Source organism: Alnus glutinosa, chromosome 5, assembly GCF_958979055.1.
Source record: "Alnus glutinosa chromosome 5, dhAlnGlut1.1, whole genome shotgun sequence".
In the NCBI taxonomy this organism is placed as follows: domain Eukaryota; kingdom Viridiplantae; phylum Streptophyta; class Magnoliopsida; order Fagales; family Betulaceae; genus Alnus; species Alnus glutinosa.
Genome location: NC_084890.1, coordinates 6,513,709 through 6,530,452, shown reverse-complemented (window position 1 = coordinate 6,530,452; position 16,744 = coordinate 6,513,709). Strand labels below are relative to the sequence as shown.

General features: G+C 35.1%; 2 protein-coding genes across 2 annotated transcripts; both read left to right on the top strand.

The window, feature by feature from the left end:
• The first annotated feature begins 1,540 nt into the window (after positions 1-1,540).
• LOC133868038 (uncharacterized) lies at positions 1,541-4,931 on the top strand. Its single transcript, XM_062304836.1, has 6 exons — positions 1,541-1,845; positions 2,642-2,821; positions 3,048-3,129; positions 3,204-3,311; positions 3,437-3,595; positions 4,590-4,931. The coding sequence occupies exons 1-6, from the start codon at positions 1,594-1,596 to the stop codon at positions 4,784-4,786; spliced, it is 978 nt and encodes a 325-aa protein (XP_062160820.1). The 5' UTR covers positions 1,541-1,593; the 3' UTR covers positions 4,787-4,931.
• Positions 4,932-7,277: 2,346 nt separating this feature from the next.
• LOC133868040 (uncharacterized) lies at positions 7,278-13,123 on the top strand. Its single transcript, XM_062304838.1, has 5 exons — positions 7,278-7,434; positions 9,245-9,551; positions 9,645-9,767; positions 10,201-10,491; positions 12,530-13,123. The coding sequence occupies exons 2-5, from the start codon at positions 9,279-9,281 to the stop codon at positions 12,737-12,739; spliced, it is 897 nt and encodes a 298-aa protein (XP_062160822.1). The 5' UTR covers positions 7,278-7,434; positions 9,245-9,278; the 3' UTR covers positions 12,740-13,123.
• Positions 13,124-16,744: the final 3,621 nt, after the last annotated feature.

The window sequence follows — 16,744 nt, the reverse complement described above, 5'->3', positions numbered from 1 at the left end:
TTTATTTTTCTTTTCTAGCATAAGGAGTTTCAAGCTATTGGTTTTGTGGTTTTTTGGACGGCGGTGGTGTCTCCAACGAGGCATTTCTGGTTGTGCTTTATAAGTGGTTTTTTTATTGGGGCTAGATCTATGCATTTTGGCTCGGACTCATACAACACGTGCCTCCATGTGGTGGTTGCCGGCCTCCTTCAGTCCAATAGTCACAAGCCATGACCGTGCGGTTCTCCCTTGTTTGGCGCATGGCCAGCACGTGCCGGGGAGCTTTTTCCTTGGTCTTGCGTGTGAGGGTCACAACCCACTTCTCCAATCTCAGTTGATGATGATTTGAGTAGCTGGAAAGTGTCTGCTATAAGGAGGGATCACAGAGTAGGCGCGTGCTCAACACGCGTCGGCTTTGGTGTTGACTTTCCCGAAGCTGGTGGTTGTGAATTTTTCTGCTTTGCATATTCCCTTGTGTCTACTGTTGCTCACAATGTATCTACTTGTAATGCATGAATATTTCATAGCTTATTTGTTGTCTGTGATAGATTACACCAGCCTTCTTATCTTATTTAGTATAAGCTTAATTGTATAGACTTGCTCTAATTGGTGTCCTTGTAATATTTGTGTATTATGTTTAAGCACATTCTTTAAGTCAGTCTTGGCTTCTGACTTAAGGTTTAGGGGGGTCTTGTACCTCTTTCCTTGTATTCGCCTTCAGGTGCTTTTAGTAATATATGGTAGCACATATTATCTTGTTCAAATATGTATATATTTGTAAAAAATGGGTGTAAATAATGTCGAGAAATGTTAGAGACACTCAAGATGATATGGAGCTTATTCATTGATACTCGTAACAATTTTTTTTATTAATTATTTTGATCATCCCAAATGAATAAGCCCTACTTCATTTTAGTACTCATATTTTGATAAAAAAAATTTAGTACCCCTAATATTTTTCAATAATGGCATCAAATTCATCTTTCTTTCTTTTTTCTATTATAAAGTTACCATTTAATATTACTATATATTCAGCAAAAAAAAAAAAATGTCTAAAATACATCTAAAAAAAGTCTTAACGAATGTTTAGCACCAAAAAATAAGATCAAAATGTCCAAATTTAAAACAGCTGGTTTACTTTATTTTTTTTTTTATATGAGGTTTAGGTTGTATAACATATCTTTCTGTTTTGAAATGGGTGAAGTCTAATTTTTAGGCCCAATTATATATATATATATATATATATATATATATATATATATATATATATACACTTTTTAAGGGAAAATTTTAAAAGGGGCATGTCGCACCGGATTACTCGTGGTTCGTTTATGCCGTTAGAAATATGTTATTTGTACAACTCTTACATAACAATTGCAAAATGAAAATGTTGAACACATCAATATTGTTGTGTAAAATTGTTGTGGAATTAACATATTTCATGGGTTAGATAAATCATTTCACTTAGAAAAATAAAAATAAAAATAGAAATGAAAATGAATCAAATGATGTACCCCTGGTATGGGATCATGGTTATATTAATAAAGTGTATAAGCTAAAAGTTGTCTAAAGAGAGGAAAGTCTACTCTCAGAGTCTCAGTTTCAACGTCAAAGATGAAGGCCATAGTGGTAACCAGTCCCGGTGGGCCGGAAGTGCTGCAAGTTAAAGAGGTAGAAGATCCGGAACTCAGAGACGATGAGGTTCTGATCGAGGTCGCGGCCACGGCGCTGAACCGGGCCGACACGTTTCAGAGGAAAGGCACGTACCCACCCCCCAAGGGTGCGAGTGAGTACCTTGGTCTCGAATGTTCCGGGATCATCAAGGCCGTCGGAGAAAGAGTTTCGCGCTGGAAGGTTGGGGATCAGGTGAAGTATTTTGGTGCTCTGCTTGGTTGCTGTCGGGTCAGGAAAGATGGAAAATTTGAGTAAAATATTTGAACTAGTTTCACTTGGGTGGTGGCCTAATGGGGTTTTTTTTTTTTTTTTTTTTTTTTTTTCCCTCATTTTGTGTTTGGTGAAGTATTGGGTGCTCTGTTTGATTGCTGAGAAAATGAGAGGGGAAAATGGAGTTTTGGGTGGCTGGAAAGATTGAAAATTGAGTTAAGTAATTGAATTGGTTTCACTTTGGTGGTAGCCCTAGTGGGTTCTTTCTCAATTTGTGTTTCTTTTAGAAAGATTAATTTGGGGGTCATATGAAAATCTAAGAGTAAAATCATAAACTAGTTTTGTTTGGTTAATGCTTATATATCATATATATTTTCCTTGAATTTTAAGGGGTTTATCATGTTCTTTACAATGATATAATTGTGATGAAGAATATTATGACCTAGGGTTCAGGCTTTATGTGCATTTGGCTTGAAATTGAGAAGAGAAAATAAATGGGGGATGTAGATCTGTTTATGAGATTCCGTGATGTAATTATTAGTTAATGGGTTCAATCCCAAAACCCGAACTTTTTGGTCGGGCAGCCATTCATTGAGCTAAGCCTCTTAAAATAATTCCTTTTTTTTCCCCTACTTTGTAGTTCTTCTTTGTTCCGCTGAAGACCATGGGAGATATGAGCTGCTGTTAGTTTGGTTTTTCAGGGTTACTAGTAGATAGAATATGATTTTACCATAGTTGAATAGTACACGGCATGAATTTAATTATTCATGCTATACAGGTTTGTGCTCTTCTTAGTGGAGGGGGTTATGCAGAAAAGGTTGCTGTTCCCGCTGGACAAGTTTTTCCTGTCCCACAAGGTGTTTCGTTGAAGGATGCTGCTGGCTTCCCTGAAGTGGCAAGCACTGTTTGGTCTACTGTTTTTATGATGAGTCGTCTATCTGCTGGGGAAACATTTTTGGTAATTTTTAAGCCAACTTTCTTTTTTCTTTTTTTCAATTTCCTGGTTTATGATTGTTAGGGTAATTTATGTTCCAATGCATAAATGTTAGTGTTTTGACTTACCGGGAGCATCTGTTGCAGCTCTTTTTCCATATATACATACATGACCAAAATGATAATTTCCTGTGTGAATTTTTATCGACAAGGCGTTTCCATTGCATAAATGATGAATATCGAAATTTCAGGTTCATGGAGGCTCCAGCGGTATTGGTACATTTGCAATTCAGATAGCTAAATACCAAGGAGCAAGAGTGTTTGTCACAGCAGGTCCAGTATCACTTTTCTTCTTATGCATAGGTTTAGTTCCCATGTATTCATTTATTTGAAATCTTGATGGCCAGGGAGTGAGGAAAAATTAGCTTTTTGCAAGAAACTTGGAGCTGATGTGTGCATCAATTACAAGACAGAGGATTTTGTTAAACGGGTGAAGGAAGAAACAGATGGAAAAGGTATTTTTTCTACTATGAAAACCTTACTTTTCCCAAATGTTTATAGAGATTGATATGCTTGTATTATTCTTTGTGCAATGATTATTTGGAGAGAAGAAACAACTCACTAATGTTCAATGGCACAGGCGTTGATGTTATTCTGGATCATATTGGAGCATCCTACTTAAAGCGAAACATTGAGAGCTTAAATGTTGATGGGAGGCTTTTTATTATTGGCACTATGGGTGGTTCAGAAGCAAATATCGATCTCCGTGTTCTCCTTGCAAGGCGCCTCACAGTGCAATGTAAGTTTATGCTGGATTTCAAGCTCCATAGCTTTGGAGTGGGATGAATTCAATTCTCTCATCCAAGTTGTTGTTGTTTTTTTTTTTTTTTTGTCTTATAATATGCACCTGCTGGATCATTCATTCCTGATCATAATAGAAGTATATAAATATATTAATATATGTGAATCTAACGTATGGCTTTTTGCGTTGGGATGCAGAAGCTAAATAAACCCAGTTGTATAATAAAAGATGCTGGGTAAACTTTATGACCAACAATATTATATTAAGGGTCTGTTTGAGTTTGCAATTTCAAAAGGTGCGATTTTAAAATATACGATTTGAAAAAGTGATTTTTGAATACACAGTTAAGCTTTGGCAAAATTGCAGTTTGACCTTTAAAATCGCAGGTTAGTCTTTAAAATTCTACGTTTTTAAAAAAGTACCCACTTGCTTGCGATTTGAAAAATGTGTTTTCAAATCGCAATTTTTTAAAAACGCAATTTTCAAATGATTTATTTTTTGCGATTTGGTTTAAAATCACACTTTTTGACTACAAAATCGCAATCACAAACGCACCCTAAATCTCTCAAAGGATGCCCCTCTTGGTAAGAAAGATATAATAACCGTCACCGGAAGATGAATGTTTCTGGTACTAAGAAAATTATGCCATCAATGGGGAAACTATATTTTATCATAAATTATTTTCTAAGAAGGGGTATGGAAAACAATTTCTCAATCTTTTTAATTCACAATTATGCAAAGTTGTTCCCTCAACATCCTTCTTTATCCTTTGATTATATGTCCTGCATCTGTTTTGTATTTCATCTTGTATGTCTGCTATTGGTACATGGATGGTTCCCACTTTTAACGGTAAAAGAGATAATTTTCCCATAGAGAACTCACTTGTTCCAAGAATCATTACTCTCTCTCTCTCTCTCTCTCTCTCCCTCTCTCTCTCCTGCAGAATATTATTGTATTTATGGCTTTATGGTTATGGTGGTTGTGTATGTAGCGGCTGGGTTGCGATACAGAAGTCCGGAAAACAAAGCAGTGATTGTTAATCAAGTTGAGAAGGTTGTTTGGCCTGCAATTGTGGCAGGCAAGGTGAAGCCAGTGGTGTACAAGTCTTTTCCATTTTCTGAAGCAGCAGACGCTCACCGGCTCATGGAAAGCAACAACCATATTGGAAAGATACTGCTTGTTCCATGATGCTGCGGATGATCTGTGATTCAAGTGGATGAATTTATTTTAGCCCAGGTGTGCTTAACTAGGATTTTGGAAGAAGTTATCTTGCATATATGGTGTGTTAACGCTTGCAATTTGGGAATAAAGCCCGCCTAATTGATCTTGGACACTTTATCTACTTGCTATTTACATGATTAGTCTTGGAAGATTCTCATCCTATTGGCCAAAAGGCTCATGAAGATACATCAAATAACCATTTAATTTATGACACGCATGTTAAATTTTAATGGTTATAGGGCGGAAATGAAGTGATGCCCAAAGGTTAGAAACTGTAGCTGTTTTGGAAAGCTAAGATAGAAGGTTCTGCATTATTTACAGTAAAATCTACACGAAGTAGGTTTTGATGCGGTTAGTGTAATGGCCAATGGCCATGATAACAGTTCTTCAAATAGATATTATTAATGAGTAATGATGTGATCAATTAGCCCAACTCTTGCTTTAATCATTCCCTACAACTGAACAAACCATGACATCTTAGCCCCATGTTAAGAAGAATAGAAGATGAATCGTTTCACATTGAGTGGGCTAAGTATGAGTGCCGTATTAGTTGAGATCGAGCTTTATAAGCGTTCTATTGAATTTCAATTGTAACTTGACTTATCTTTCAAAAGTAAGGAAAAAATACAAAATCACTCTACGTGGTATCAAAATAAACTCAGAAACTTAGAAGCCCTTAAGTATGCCAAAAAAATAATTTACTCTTTATAATTAAATTTCGTCCACTAAATTAACAAATTTTGATAGTGTGACACTCAACAATATAATGTCTACATAACATCTAAAGTCTAAACAACACCTACCAAACTGGGGTCATAATTTGCTCATTGAAGTCACGAAGAAGCAACCTAAAGATGTAACTATGGTGCTTATCCTGAAGCATTTATGAGATTCTCGATCAAATTTTGTGACGAAAACATTATCAAGAAAAGCTGGATCACAAGTTCAATTCTACCTCACGTTTGTCTACCCAACAAAAGGCTTCATATACAAGTGTGAGTCTGTTGGGTAACTGTTTTGTATATTCACATGCCATTCATCTATTGGGTTATTTAAGAAACTCCTTATTAAACAGCTCATGTAATTAGGGCCATGGTCTAATACTGCTAGCAGTTCTACCCTTTTCTATATTTCTTACCAAGCAAATGGGAAAGGAAGAGAAGAACATAGTAAGGCAAAATGATGCGAATCAAATTTGTCGTTCAGTCCAAGAGACAAAGGAGAGAAGGAACAAGATGAGAATAGTTGATTTCGAGTGTTGTTAGAAGTATTATAGTTTTTACTTCAAGTTCCTTATAAGTTGATGTGGTAATTTACGTGACACTTACTACGTCAATCACTAAAATGTAGATTGGTCATATGGCAGTTCACATGATACTTGCTACGTTTATAAATTGACATGACAGTTTACATGGACGTCATTCACTAAAATGTGGATTGCTATGTGCTAGTCTATGTGGTACTCATTTTCATAAAATGTAGAGTGTCACGTGAATTTGCAAGCAGTATAGTAAAAGTTGTAGTATCAAAAAAAAAAATTTCCCTTCTGGAAATATTATGAGAGACAACCAATTTGATTGTGGACATTGAACCGTGGAGTAGCAGATTACCAAATGGTCCTTTGGGCTCAATTGACGGTGGCATTTTAGGTACCCGGCTGCCAGTGGGCCATTCGACCCCATGAAAGCCCACGATTTCAGCCCAGAACATGTCGGAATCAAGGAATCGGTCCATCAAGTCCCATGTAAGCCCAGCGCACTGCATCCCTTTCTTTCCATGAAAAAGTGCTATTGGAGCAACCGACCAAAGGAAAGCAATTTATCGGGAGCCTGCCGCCTTCCATATTGATCCCTTACCTTTGGTGCCTACCAAATCCCACTTACCAATTGGAGGTGAGAAGGTCGATTCCATAAATGAAGGTAATAACCCCCTAGGTACATGGACTTTGCTTTTTTACCAACATTTTGCAAATTTTCCTTCTTATTCACGTACTGGCTTAGGCATCAAATGTGGTTTTATCGCTATCATTGGGGGGCATCTTTGGCCTTTTTTGTCCTCCTTGTAGGTCTCTTTTACCGGATGTTTGATGTGAGGTCACTGTGTTAACAATCTTTTCACAAAATACTTTTAAAATAATAGTTAATATGTATGTCTAGCGGCTCGACAGGAATTATTATGAACTTTTATCGTCCTCGCAGTATCAACCATAAACTTTCGATAATCTCATAATAGCCGTCGTGAACTTTCAATGGCATTATAAATCGATAACACTTCTTCAATTCTTGTTTTCTTTTAAATTGAAATGTTTTTGGATTAATAATTAAACAAATTATAATTAAAGAAGATACGGTATCCAAATTCTACTCACAAGGTGACAAGGATAACTATTTCACTGCATGCTCAATTTGACTCTCATAATCGATAATCCCCAAATCTTAACCTCACGCTCTAAAAAGACCGAAAACTCCATGAGGGCCCATTAGCGTACCGTGACGTGCTTTCCTTTGATTGGCGAAGTCACGCCACAACCTGAAAGAGAATCGTTCCGGAGCTAACCCAACTATCCTCATCCAAACTCCCAAGATTTTCTTCAAAAAAAATTCTCGAAGTTTTCGGTGAGTAAATCTCAAATGTATTTTATTTTTTGTTTTAAATTTGTTATGATTAATTCGATGATCCAGTGAGGTCTGATCTTGGTCCACAACTCTGATATATTTTTTTTTTAAAAAAAAAAAAATTATAAATTGTAGAGAGCCTCCAAATTCGTTCCTGTAACAATAAGATTAGTACTGACGGATTCTGAAAGTGTTTTCATTGTTATAGAAATCAAAATTGCTATGCGTTTTAGCTCCAGAATCCAAAATACTGCTTTCAAAGCAATACTCAGATAGTGGCTCACAGTCTTATGGCGATCACTGATAGTATTCGTTGTGTCTGCAATGAATTGTCAGTAATAGTAGAAATTTACAGATATGATACTGTTGTGAATATACTTTATGATCTGGGTCACATCATTGCAGCTATGTATATTGCATAATTTGAAGATATGGTTCAAAATCTTCAAGAACTTGTAGTCTTAGTTAGTTTTAGTTACTATAGTTTGACAAGTATAGTTTTGATGTGTAGTTAGAACTAGACGTAGTTTGGGGCTAAAATATTTAGTGGGTGTGTGCAAGAATTAGTTGTTAAAACCCCGTCTGTTACATGAAATTGAAATGATAGGAAAAGGGTGTGCAATTTGCCCAATGTGATGCATGAAATTTGGGGATAAGAAAGTTTTGGTTGATGTAAAATGAAGAAACACTAAAAGGAACAAGACAAATATCTGGGATTTCACCCCTTTTTGGTAGCCAATTAGTTAACTGAGGGAGGGGAAGGAAAATTGTTATTGATAATCTTTCAAAGGCTCTTCGAGTTAATAATGGGTGAGAAATCCAGTTACAGATTCTTTACTCACACTCTTTTGGGAAATGAAGCTGGAGTTGTAACCAAAGCTTGTTTGAGTTGAGTTCAGTTGAGCTTCTTTGGCTGATTGAATGTGTTCATTCCTCTTACATGGTGATCCCCTTTAGAGTGGTATATGTGGTTGCTCATTTGACAATTGCAGCAGAATCATATGAATACTGAACCGCTGATTTTGAAATATGCAAAAGGGTTGATAGGATCGAATGGAATAGCCGTGCTTTCTCTTAATAGTGTGATACAAAGAAGGCAGTGATGATTCTAGACAAGAATTTTATCTGCTGCTAAAGCTCTTCTTATAATGACTTAACACTAAAAGTTAGAATTGTATCACATATATGGATAGCGGCAAATCATAGATTGAGTATTTTGACTTATGCAGATTTTTGGAATTTATTTTCTATTCCTTCCTATTAGGGGTTCTCTTGTATGCTCCATGTGTAGTGTACTAGGGCTGCACTCCTTTGTTCATCCACTGTCATTGGGTGTTACATCTGCTGCCAACATATTTGTGTCTGTTTATTTGTATATTTATGGTATGTATAGAAATATGCTGATGAAGTGCAAATTAGCACACACAGACGTGCGGATTTTTCTAAACAATGCATAGTTTAATTAACATTAATTGTTTTCATGAGCACATTTATTCTGAAGGAGGATTTAAGGCAGTGGTTAGGTCTTTGACAAAAGTAATGTCAATATCATAATTGGGATAATTTTGTAAATTAGGTGCATTTTAAATAAGATGGAACTAATTCAACAAAAAATTTTTAAAAAAATGTGGGCTTTAATACTCGCACAATGCAACATGGAGATTTGAGGAGCCTTGTATTTCCCTTATAAATGTAGACTTGGTGAGGTCTCTTTGATTCTGCACCACTTGATGTTTGGCTGAAAGTTTAGTTCCTCACTTGATGAACTTAACTCCTAATTTTGTTTTTCCTTTATTGATTTCTTTTGCAGATTGTGATTTTGGTTCAAATCTCATTGCTGAATAATGGATATTACTCATTTAAGAATGATGAACCCTGGACAACTGACTGTCTTAGGATCTGCATTTTGCACGATGCTTACAATGCATTTCACAGTACAGCTATTGTCACAGCATCTCTTTTACTGGAAGAAACCAAAGGAGCAGAAGGCCATAATAATTATTATCCTTATGGCTCCCATATATGCACTTGATTCATTTGTGGGTTTGTTAGATATCCGTGGAAGCAAAGCATTCTTCATGTTGTTGGACTCTATTAAAGAATGTTATGAGGCTCTGGTGAGTTCCTTTGACTCAGTTGTGCTTTGCATTGCAATGTGCCTCTTTTGACATATCATCTCACCAGTAACTTCTTATGTTGTTTTCTTCCAGGTGATTGCTAAGTTCTTGGCTTTGTTGTATAGTTACCTGAATATATCTATTAGCAAAAACATTGTGCCAGATGGTATTAAAGGAAGAGAAATTCACCATTCATTTCCAATGACTCTTTTCCAGGTGTGTAAGTAGTTTGTACTAAAGTCAATGTTCTGACTTTTATTTGGTATGGGAATAATATTTAAAGATACAATCTGACAGAATGATCAATGGGATCTTAATTCTTATCATAGGCGTGGGAAGTGAACAATTATGTTCTCAAGTAACATGTTAATATCCCTTCACTACAAACTTATCTAAAACTCGGTTAGGGAGGGACTGAAGCACATATTTGTTTAAATGCTGGTGTTATTAAAGTATCATGTAGTGAAATGATGTATGAGCATGTTAGATCTGAATGCATCCTGGATTATATTAAGCTCTTTTTTTTTTTTTTTTCTTTTTCTTTTGGGGGGGTGGGGGAGAATGAAAAGCATCATTCATCTAATATCTTCGATCCGTTTTCGTTAAGTCTATCTGAGATAATTGACATGCTCTGGGATCACAACTGCAGCCTCACGTTGTGCGGCTGGACCACCGTACCCTGAAGCTCCTCAAATATTGGACATGGCAGTTTGTCATCATCCGTCCACTTTGTTCCATCTTGATGATAACACTACAAATGCTCGGGGTGTACCCCAGTTGGTTGAGCTGGACATTCACCATCATTCTCAACATTTCAGTTTCACTGGCCTTGTATTCTCTGGTGCTTTTTTACCATGTGTTTGCAAAGGAACTGGAGCCACACAAGCCACTTGCAAAGTTCCTGTGCATCAAGGGGATTGTCTTCTTCTGCTTTTGGCAGGTAAAATAATCTCGACCCATTCATTTTTTGGCTGAAAAAAATAAAATTATGAAGGGTGCTAAGGACATGAAATTGTAGGGGTGTACAAGTGTTTGCGGTTATTTACTCATAACCGCAACCATTTTAGGTGGTTATTCATATTTAAATAACTACAACCACTAGATTGGCTAGCGGTTAACCGCAACCGGCGGTTATGCGGTTATTGAAGGCTGGGTATTAACCGGTAACCGCTTTTCATAAAAATTCAAGGCACCTTTTTTTTAGCCATAAATTGTTGCCATTATTTCAGTTATTTTTTTTTTTAAAAAAAAAATAACCGCATATTAAATTAAACCTCCATGTTTAAAATAAACATAAATCCACATAAAATCAAACACGCCTTGGTTTAAGACTGGTGTTACAGCAACTATCATTATTCTATGCGGTACAAAGTAATTCATGCGCAAATCAATGGGGACTGTAGAAATGAACTGGAATTATACCTTAAAACGATTAACAGATCCAAGAACCAGCAAAAAGAACAAAAAAAAAAAAAAAAAACTTGGATAAGCCACCAAGTGCGTTGATCTGTGCTAAACCCCAACCTAAAGTGATCACCTTTACCTTATGCTTGTCTGGTGGCTTTCTAGTTTATGCAGTGGGTTGGCTTCTCAAGTCCTCAGATGTTTTAGGTTTTAATCTGGGTAAAGGCAATACCATATTGTGCTTTGGCTCAGTTGCCCTTTGATTCATGTTGTTGGTTTTAGACTCTCTCAGCTCCTAATATACAGTATATGTGTTGCCAATGAATTGAAGTTTATATGATTAACTCAAGAAAGAAGAAAAGAAACCTATGCAAATGCATGCCGCATGGTTTTAGCTGTTAGGTTTTAGTTGTTATTATTTTATATATATATATATATATATAAAAAATATATTATAAAACCGGTTACCCTGTTATTAACCGCTTTTGCCAATCTCTATAACCTGTAACCGCAACCGGTCTAGGCGGTTATCAGGTTGTGGTTATCTGCAGTTAGTGGTTGTTCGCGATTAGTAACCACCTCACTTGTACACTGCTACATGAAAGAACCCCCAAAAGCAACAATAAACAAAGCCTCAATGCTCAAGAAATTAAAGCACTTCTCACAGCCTGAAAGGTTAGACATAAAGACACTAGCTCTTTTCTGTCCTCCAAAAGAAAACTTCCTGGGGTTGAGCCTCTTCTAGATATAAAACAGAAAGCAAAACCATGGATCTTCTTCAGCTGAACTCCACTGAGAAACTCATGATAATTAAGACTAACTTAAGGCCATTTGAACTTTAAAGGATCAATAAGCTTATTTTGCATTGCTTTAATTCATAGTTGGCCACATTTTTATTTTAGAGTGAAACTTTCGGATTTGGGAACTCAAGTTCTTCACCTTTTTTTTTTCAAATTTTTTTGTATTTTAGGCAGAGTTATTGTTAGCTTGCTGCCTTTTGCATGCAGACTAGGAACGAAAGCCATACATGGATGGCATAAATTGAGTAGCACTGCCTAGAGAATCAGAGATTCTTTAAAGACAGTATTGATTCCAGCAGCTGATTTAAAGCCATATACTTCAGTGGATCTTTAACATCTTTTCAGACTGTTTAATGCAAAATCATTTATGAAGAAGGTATTTAATAAGTTAGGATTTTTTTGTCGAGATGCAAACTTACGCGAGTTTAAGAACTTCTGCCTTAGGGTAATCCCATGGCATTGTATCAATCTAGAATCTTCTTATATTATAGTTTTTACTTTGAATAATTATTCTATTAATTATCAAGAAAAAAAAAAGTTTATTCTCTGATTCATGGTTCTCTGCATTGCCATAAATGGCACTTATACGGCACATAGGGGATGATCAAAATCTTTTCTGTTCTGATACAGCTCTCTCTTTTTCTGACTTATCTTTCCCTTTATTTTTCTCTAATTTTTTTTTTCTAGTTATTTTTGAATTGCTTTCTATAAATATGGCAACAATATATGAATGTGATTACTTCTTCACAAGTCGCTATCTTTGATCAAATGCAGGGAATGGTGCTTGATGTACTAGCTGCAGTGGGTATCATTCGATCTCACCATTTCTGGTTAGATGTGGAGCACATTGAGGAAGCTATACAGAATGTCTTGGTATGTTTCGAGATGGTTGGCTTTTGTGTTCTCCAGCAATATGCCTATCATGTTGCACCTTACAGTGGAGATGTTGAAGCTAAGATGTTTTTAAATAAGAAGACTGAATAATTTGGGAAGGCTCGATGGAAAATGGGGAGACAGTAAGTAAGAAATGTATTGAAGATTGCTCTACTTCCCTTTTGGCACTAGAGGCATGATGACATGGGATCTGGAGGTGATTTTCATGGATAAAATATTATGTTCGTGGTTGGAAAGACGAAATGTGTTCTACACATTCTCTACTTATAATTTTTGCTGCTTAATTTGTTTGTTGGTGTTATCCTCCTTGTCTGTTCTACTAAAATAAGCCTGTCTTTTTATCTAAAGATTAGATATATCATCTCCTTTTTTCTGTGGCATTTGGGCGTGCTTTGGATTTTGGAAGCAACATCTAGGAAGATTGATATTTGTAAACCAACTAACGACATCTATCCAGTCTACTTTCTTTTCCCATGGATTATTTGCTTCACTGATTGAGTAAGGAGTACTTTTAATATGATGAACGTTATTTTGTAATCCTTTTTTGAGGTGATTTTGAAAAGGAAAAATAAGAAATCATGAAGAAGGAAGAGTAATTAAGAGGATAGATATTGGTACTAAATTAGTCTGGTCTACCTAATCGAAATACGAACATCTAACCATCAAAGCTTGCTGCCCTAAGCCTGCTTGGTTTGAAAGAAAAGGAAAAAATGTTTCAGAAGCTGAGGTATCAAATCATTTCTTAAAGTTTAAACTTTATCAATTTACTCTCTAAGATTAGAACCGTTATGAAACAGATCATTTTGTTAAATTTCTAACTATGCTGCTATTAGTGGTGGAACCAGAAAATTTGTTGCAGGGGCCTAGGGAGACAAAACTATGAACTTTTTTTTTTTTTTTTTTTTTTTTTTTTTTTTTTTTTTTTTTTTTAGCGGGGAGGGGAATAATTAAAATTTGGGGGTTTTCTTTATAAAAAAAAAAAAAATTAAGAACAGTTTTTAAACTTTGGGGGGATTGAAGCTCTCCAAAGATATACCGGAGTCCGCCTCTAGTTGCCATGTCATACCCAATCAGAAGGTGACACATCTCATTTAATAAAAGAAATAAAAATAAAAAATAAAGAAAAATATAAAAACAAAAAGACAATTAATTCCGCTTTAGGAGGATCACATAGAACAACCTACTACAGGACAAGCGAGGTACTAATATGTTAATTTTGCTGTGCTATTTATTTTCTAACCTAAGTAAACTTTGATTTTATTGGTTTATTCCATAGATGAACCCCATCCCACCTAAAGCTAATGAGGGGGTTTAAGGTTCAAACCTTGCCCCTTCGTTTATAGTGAAGGATGGATGCCCCCTGCCCCTGGGCTAAAATCTACCAACAAAATTCAAATACAACCTGCGTTAATACCTAAAAGCCAATTGCATATAATAATGTGAGGGCCGACTTTTATTGTGATTTTGGTTCAATGGTTTGGTTGAAGCAGCAGCATCAATGATATATGCTTTTATATACTTCATGCCCAAGGCCTACTTTTGGGATGTCAATGTGTCAATTGACCCATGTTAGAATATGATAATTTTTCTATATTTTCCATATTAAAATATGTACAATTTATAAAGATTTATTTACCATTTTTTTTTTATTCTTTTTACCTACCGCAAGCTCAATCATGAAGTGCTTTTTGATACCCCTTCTTGCAGTATCATATTATATGAAGAAATCATTGTATAATTTGTCATCTTTATGAAGGTATGTCAACGCAAGATATCTACATTACATGTGGTTATTTAAAATAGATAGACTGTTGCATTTGCAATAGGTAATAAAGTGCCAACAAACAATTTGCTTAGAAATATATCCATTACAAAACATAGGGTATATATAGTTAATTAAGGAGGTTTATATGCATATAAATATTCAATTGTAACACGTGGCAAATACAGTAACGTGATAAAACTACATGTTACTATAATTGTTACATGATATATACATGCCTATTAATATATATTGAGTAATGTGAATAATATCACGTTATTAGGTCATATATTAACTAACGAGTTAATTTGCAAGTTACTCTGGAGTAACCCGTAAATTTACCACGTTAGTGTGTAGTAACGCATATATATATTTACATCATTGTCTAGTAACCCATAAAATGTTTACGTTACAAATGAGTTACGAAGTAAATTTTACACATTATTATAGATTTCAGTAACACGTCAAATAATTATCACGCTATTGTAATCACTCACGTGTAAAATTCTACAGGTTAGTATTCCCATGTTTTTTTGTAGTGAAAAGTCCTTTGTATTTTTTTTTCCCAATATTTTCTCATAAAAACATAGTCTCATAACAGGTTTTTAAATAAAAAACCAGAATCTAATAGGTGGCAATGTCAGAATGCCCTCCTGGCCGTCCTGGCACTCCTGGGGTTAATGTCCTAAGTGTCTAGACATACCACCACACCATCTGGATATCCCAAGAATTAGTTACTCTCTAGAACTCCTGTCCAGACATGCCAAGAATTTAACAATCTCTGTTACTCTCGTCAGGACGCGGTAAACTCCCATCCGGACACCTCTTGAATAAGTGATTCCTTGGAGTACTTGTCCGAACATAATTTCTTGTCCGTTCGGACAGCCTCCACAACATAACAAAACATTAGGGAAGGAAAATGAAGAAGCAGACACTGTGGACAAAGCCATAGGTTCGAATTATTTTTGATTTGAAGCATGAACTTGGAAGAGCTTTGATACCATGTTAAATCACCATTTATTCCAAAAATTTAAGATGATATGAATCATTTAACCTATATTCTAACTCAGGGTCCATTTTGGTTTGCGATTTTAAAATAGCAATTCAAAAATGTGCGATTTGAAAAAGTGATTTTTAAAAACGCAATTAAGTATTTGGCAAAATCACAGTTTAGCCTTTAAAATCGTATGTTAATCTTTAAAATTCTACGTTTTCAAAAAAGTATTCCCTTGGCTGCGATTTGAAAACGCAGTTTTCAATTGCAATTTTTTTAAAATGCAATTTTCAAATGATTTATTTTCTGCGATTTTGTTTAAAATCGCACTTTTTTATATATTAAATCGCAATTCCAAACGCTCCCTCACTTCAAGGCCGACTCTTCCACTAGGCGACTTAGGCGGTCACCTAAGGCCCCAGTGGAAGAAGGCCCTATAAGTCAGGTTCCTAAAATATGGAAAAAGTCCCCTAAGAAAAAAATAATAATAATAATAAGGCCTAAATATATTCTTCAATAACAAGAAAAAAGAAGTGCATTATCTCACTGGTCGGAAAACTCGAACTCCCCCAGAAAAATTAATCTTTGAGGCCCAAGAACACATATCTTATTATCTAAAGTTTAGCAAATTAAAAAAACCATTTCTTAAATGCTCTACAATTTCCTCTTGCAGCTAGGAGCTCATTCACTTGGCTACTAGCCTACTAGCAACCTCTAGCCATAGATAAGACAAACGTGTAGTTTTGGAAATGCCAATTTTTGTTTGTTTGTTTATTTGTCATCAACAACTTGCGGCTGGGAACAACGGGCTTGTTTGGCAAAGAACAGAACAGAACAGAGTAGTGGGTTATTAGTTTTGAAATTAGTAAAAAGTGATGATGTGATATAAAATAAAAAGAATTTGTATAAAAAAGTGAAAAAAAAATTTGTATTGTAGTGAATTTTTTTATTTGAATAGTAATAAAAAATTATTGATGTGATATAAAAAGTGAAAAAAAGTGAGAATGTTTTGATGTTGATTGTTATTGAAAAGTGTAAAAATAAAATAAAAAATGTTACGTGGCTTATCAAACAATCCCAACGTCTGGCTGTTACCAGCAACAAGTTCCTTGGGTTTTTTTTCTTTTTCTTGTATCACTTTATCCTTTTTGTTAATGAAAGCTGAAGTACCTTTAAAAAAAAAAACTCAAAAAACTAAGTAAAACAATTATATTGTGCCTCTCATAGTCAGAAGAATAATTTTTAAATAAAAGTATAATATAAAAATTAAATTAAATATTATTTATTAAATATTTAAATATAAAAAAAGCCACATTTAGAATTTTCGCCCTAGTCCTCA

What these genes read in the sequence shown, in the direction of transcription:
- LOC133868040 (XM_062304838.1), top strand. Translation starts at nt 9,279, where the DNA reads ATGGATATTACTCATTTAAGAATGATGAACCCTGGACAACTGACTGTC. An exon ending in AAGAATGTTATGAGGCTCTG is followed by an intron (nt 9,552 to 9,644) that starts GTGAGTTCCTTT and finishes GTTTTCTTCCAG; the next exon opens with GTGATTGCTAAGTTCTTGGC. An exon ending in TTCCAATGACTCTTTTCCAG is followed by an intron (nt 9,768 to 10,200) that starts GTGTGTAAGTAG and finishes TCACAACTGCAG; the next exon opens with CCTCACGTTGTGCGGCTGGA.
- LOC133868038 (XM_062304836.1), top strand. Translation starts at nt 1,594, where the DNA reads ATGAAGGCCATAGTGGTAACCAGTCCCGGTGGGCCGGAAGTGCTGCAA. An exon ending in GGAAGAAACAGATGGAAAAG is followed by an intron (nt 3,312 to 3,436) that starts GTATTTTTTCTA and finishes TCAATGGCACAG; the next exon opens with GCGTTGATGTTATTCTGGAT. An exon ending in AAGGCGCCTCACAGTGCAAT is followed by an intron (nt 3,596 to 4,589) that starts GTAAGTTTATGC and finishes TTGTGTATGTAG; the next exon opens with CGGCTGGGTTGCGATACAGA.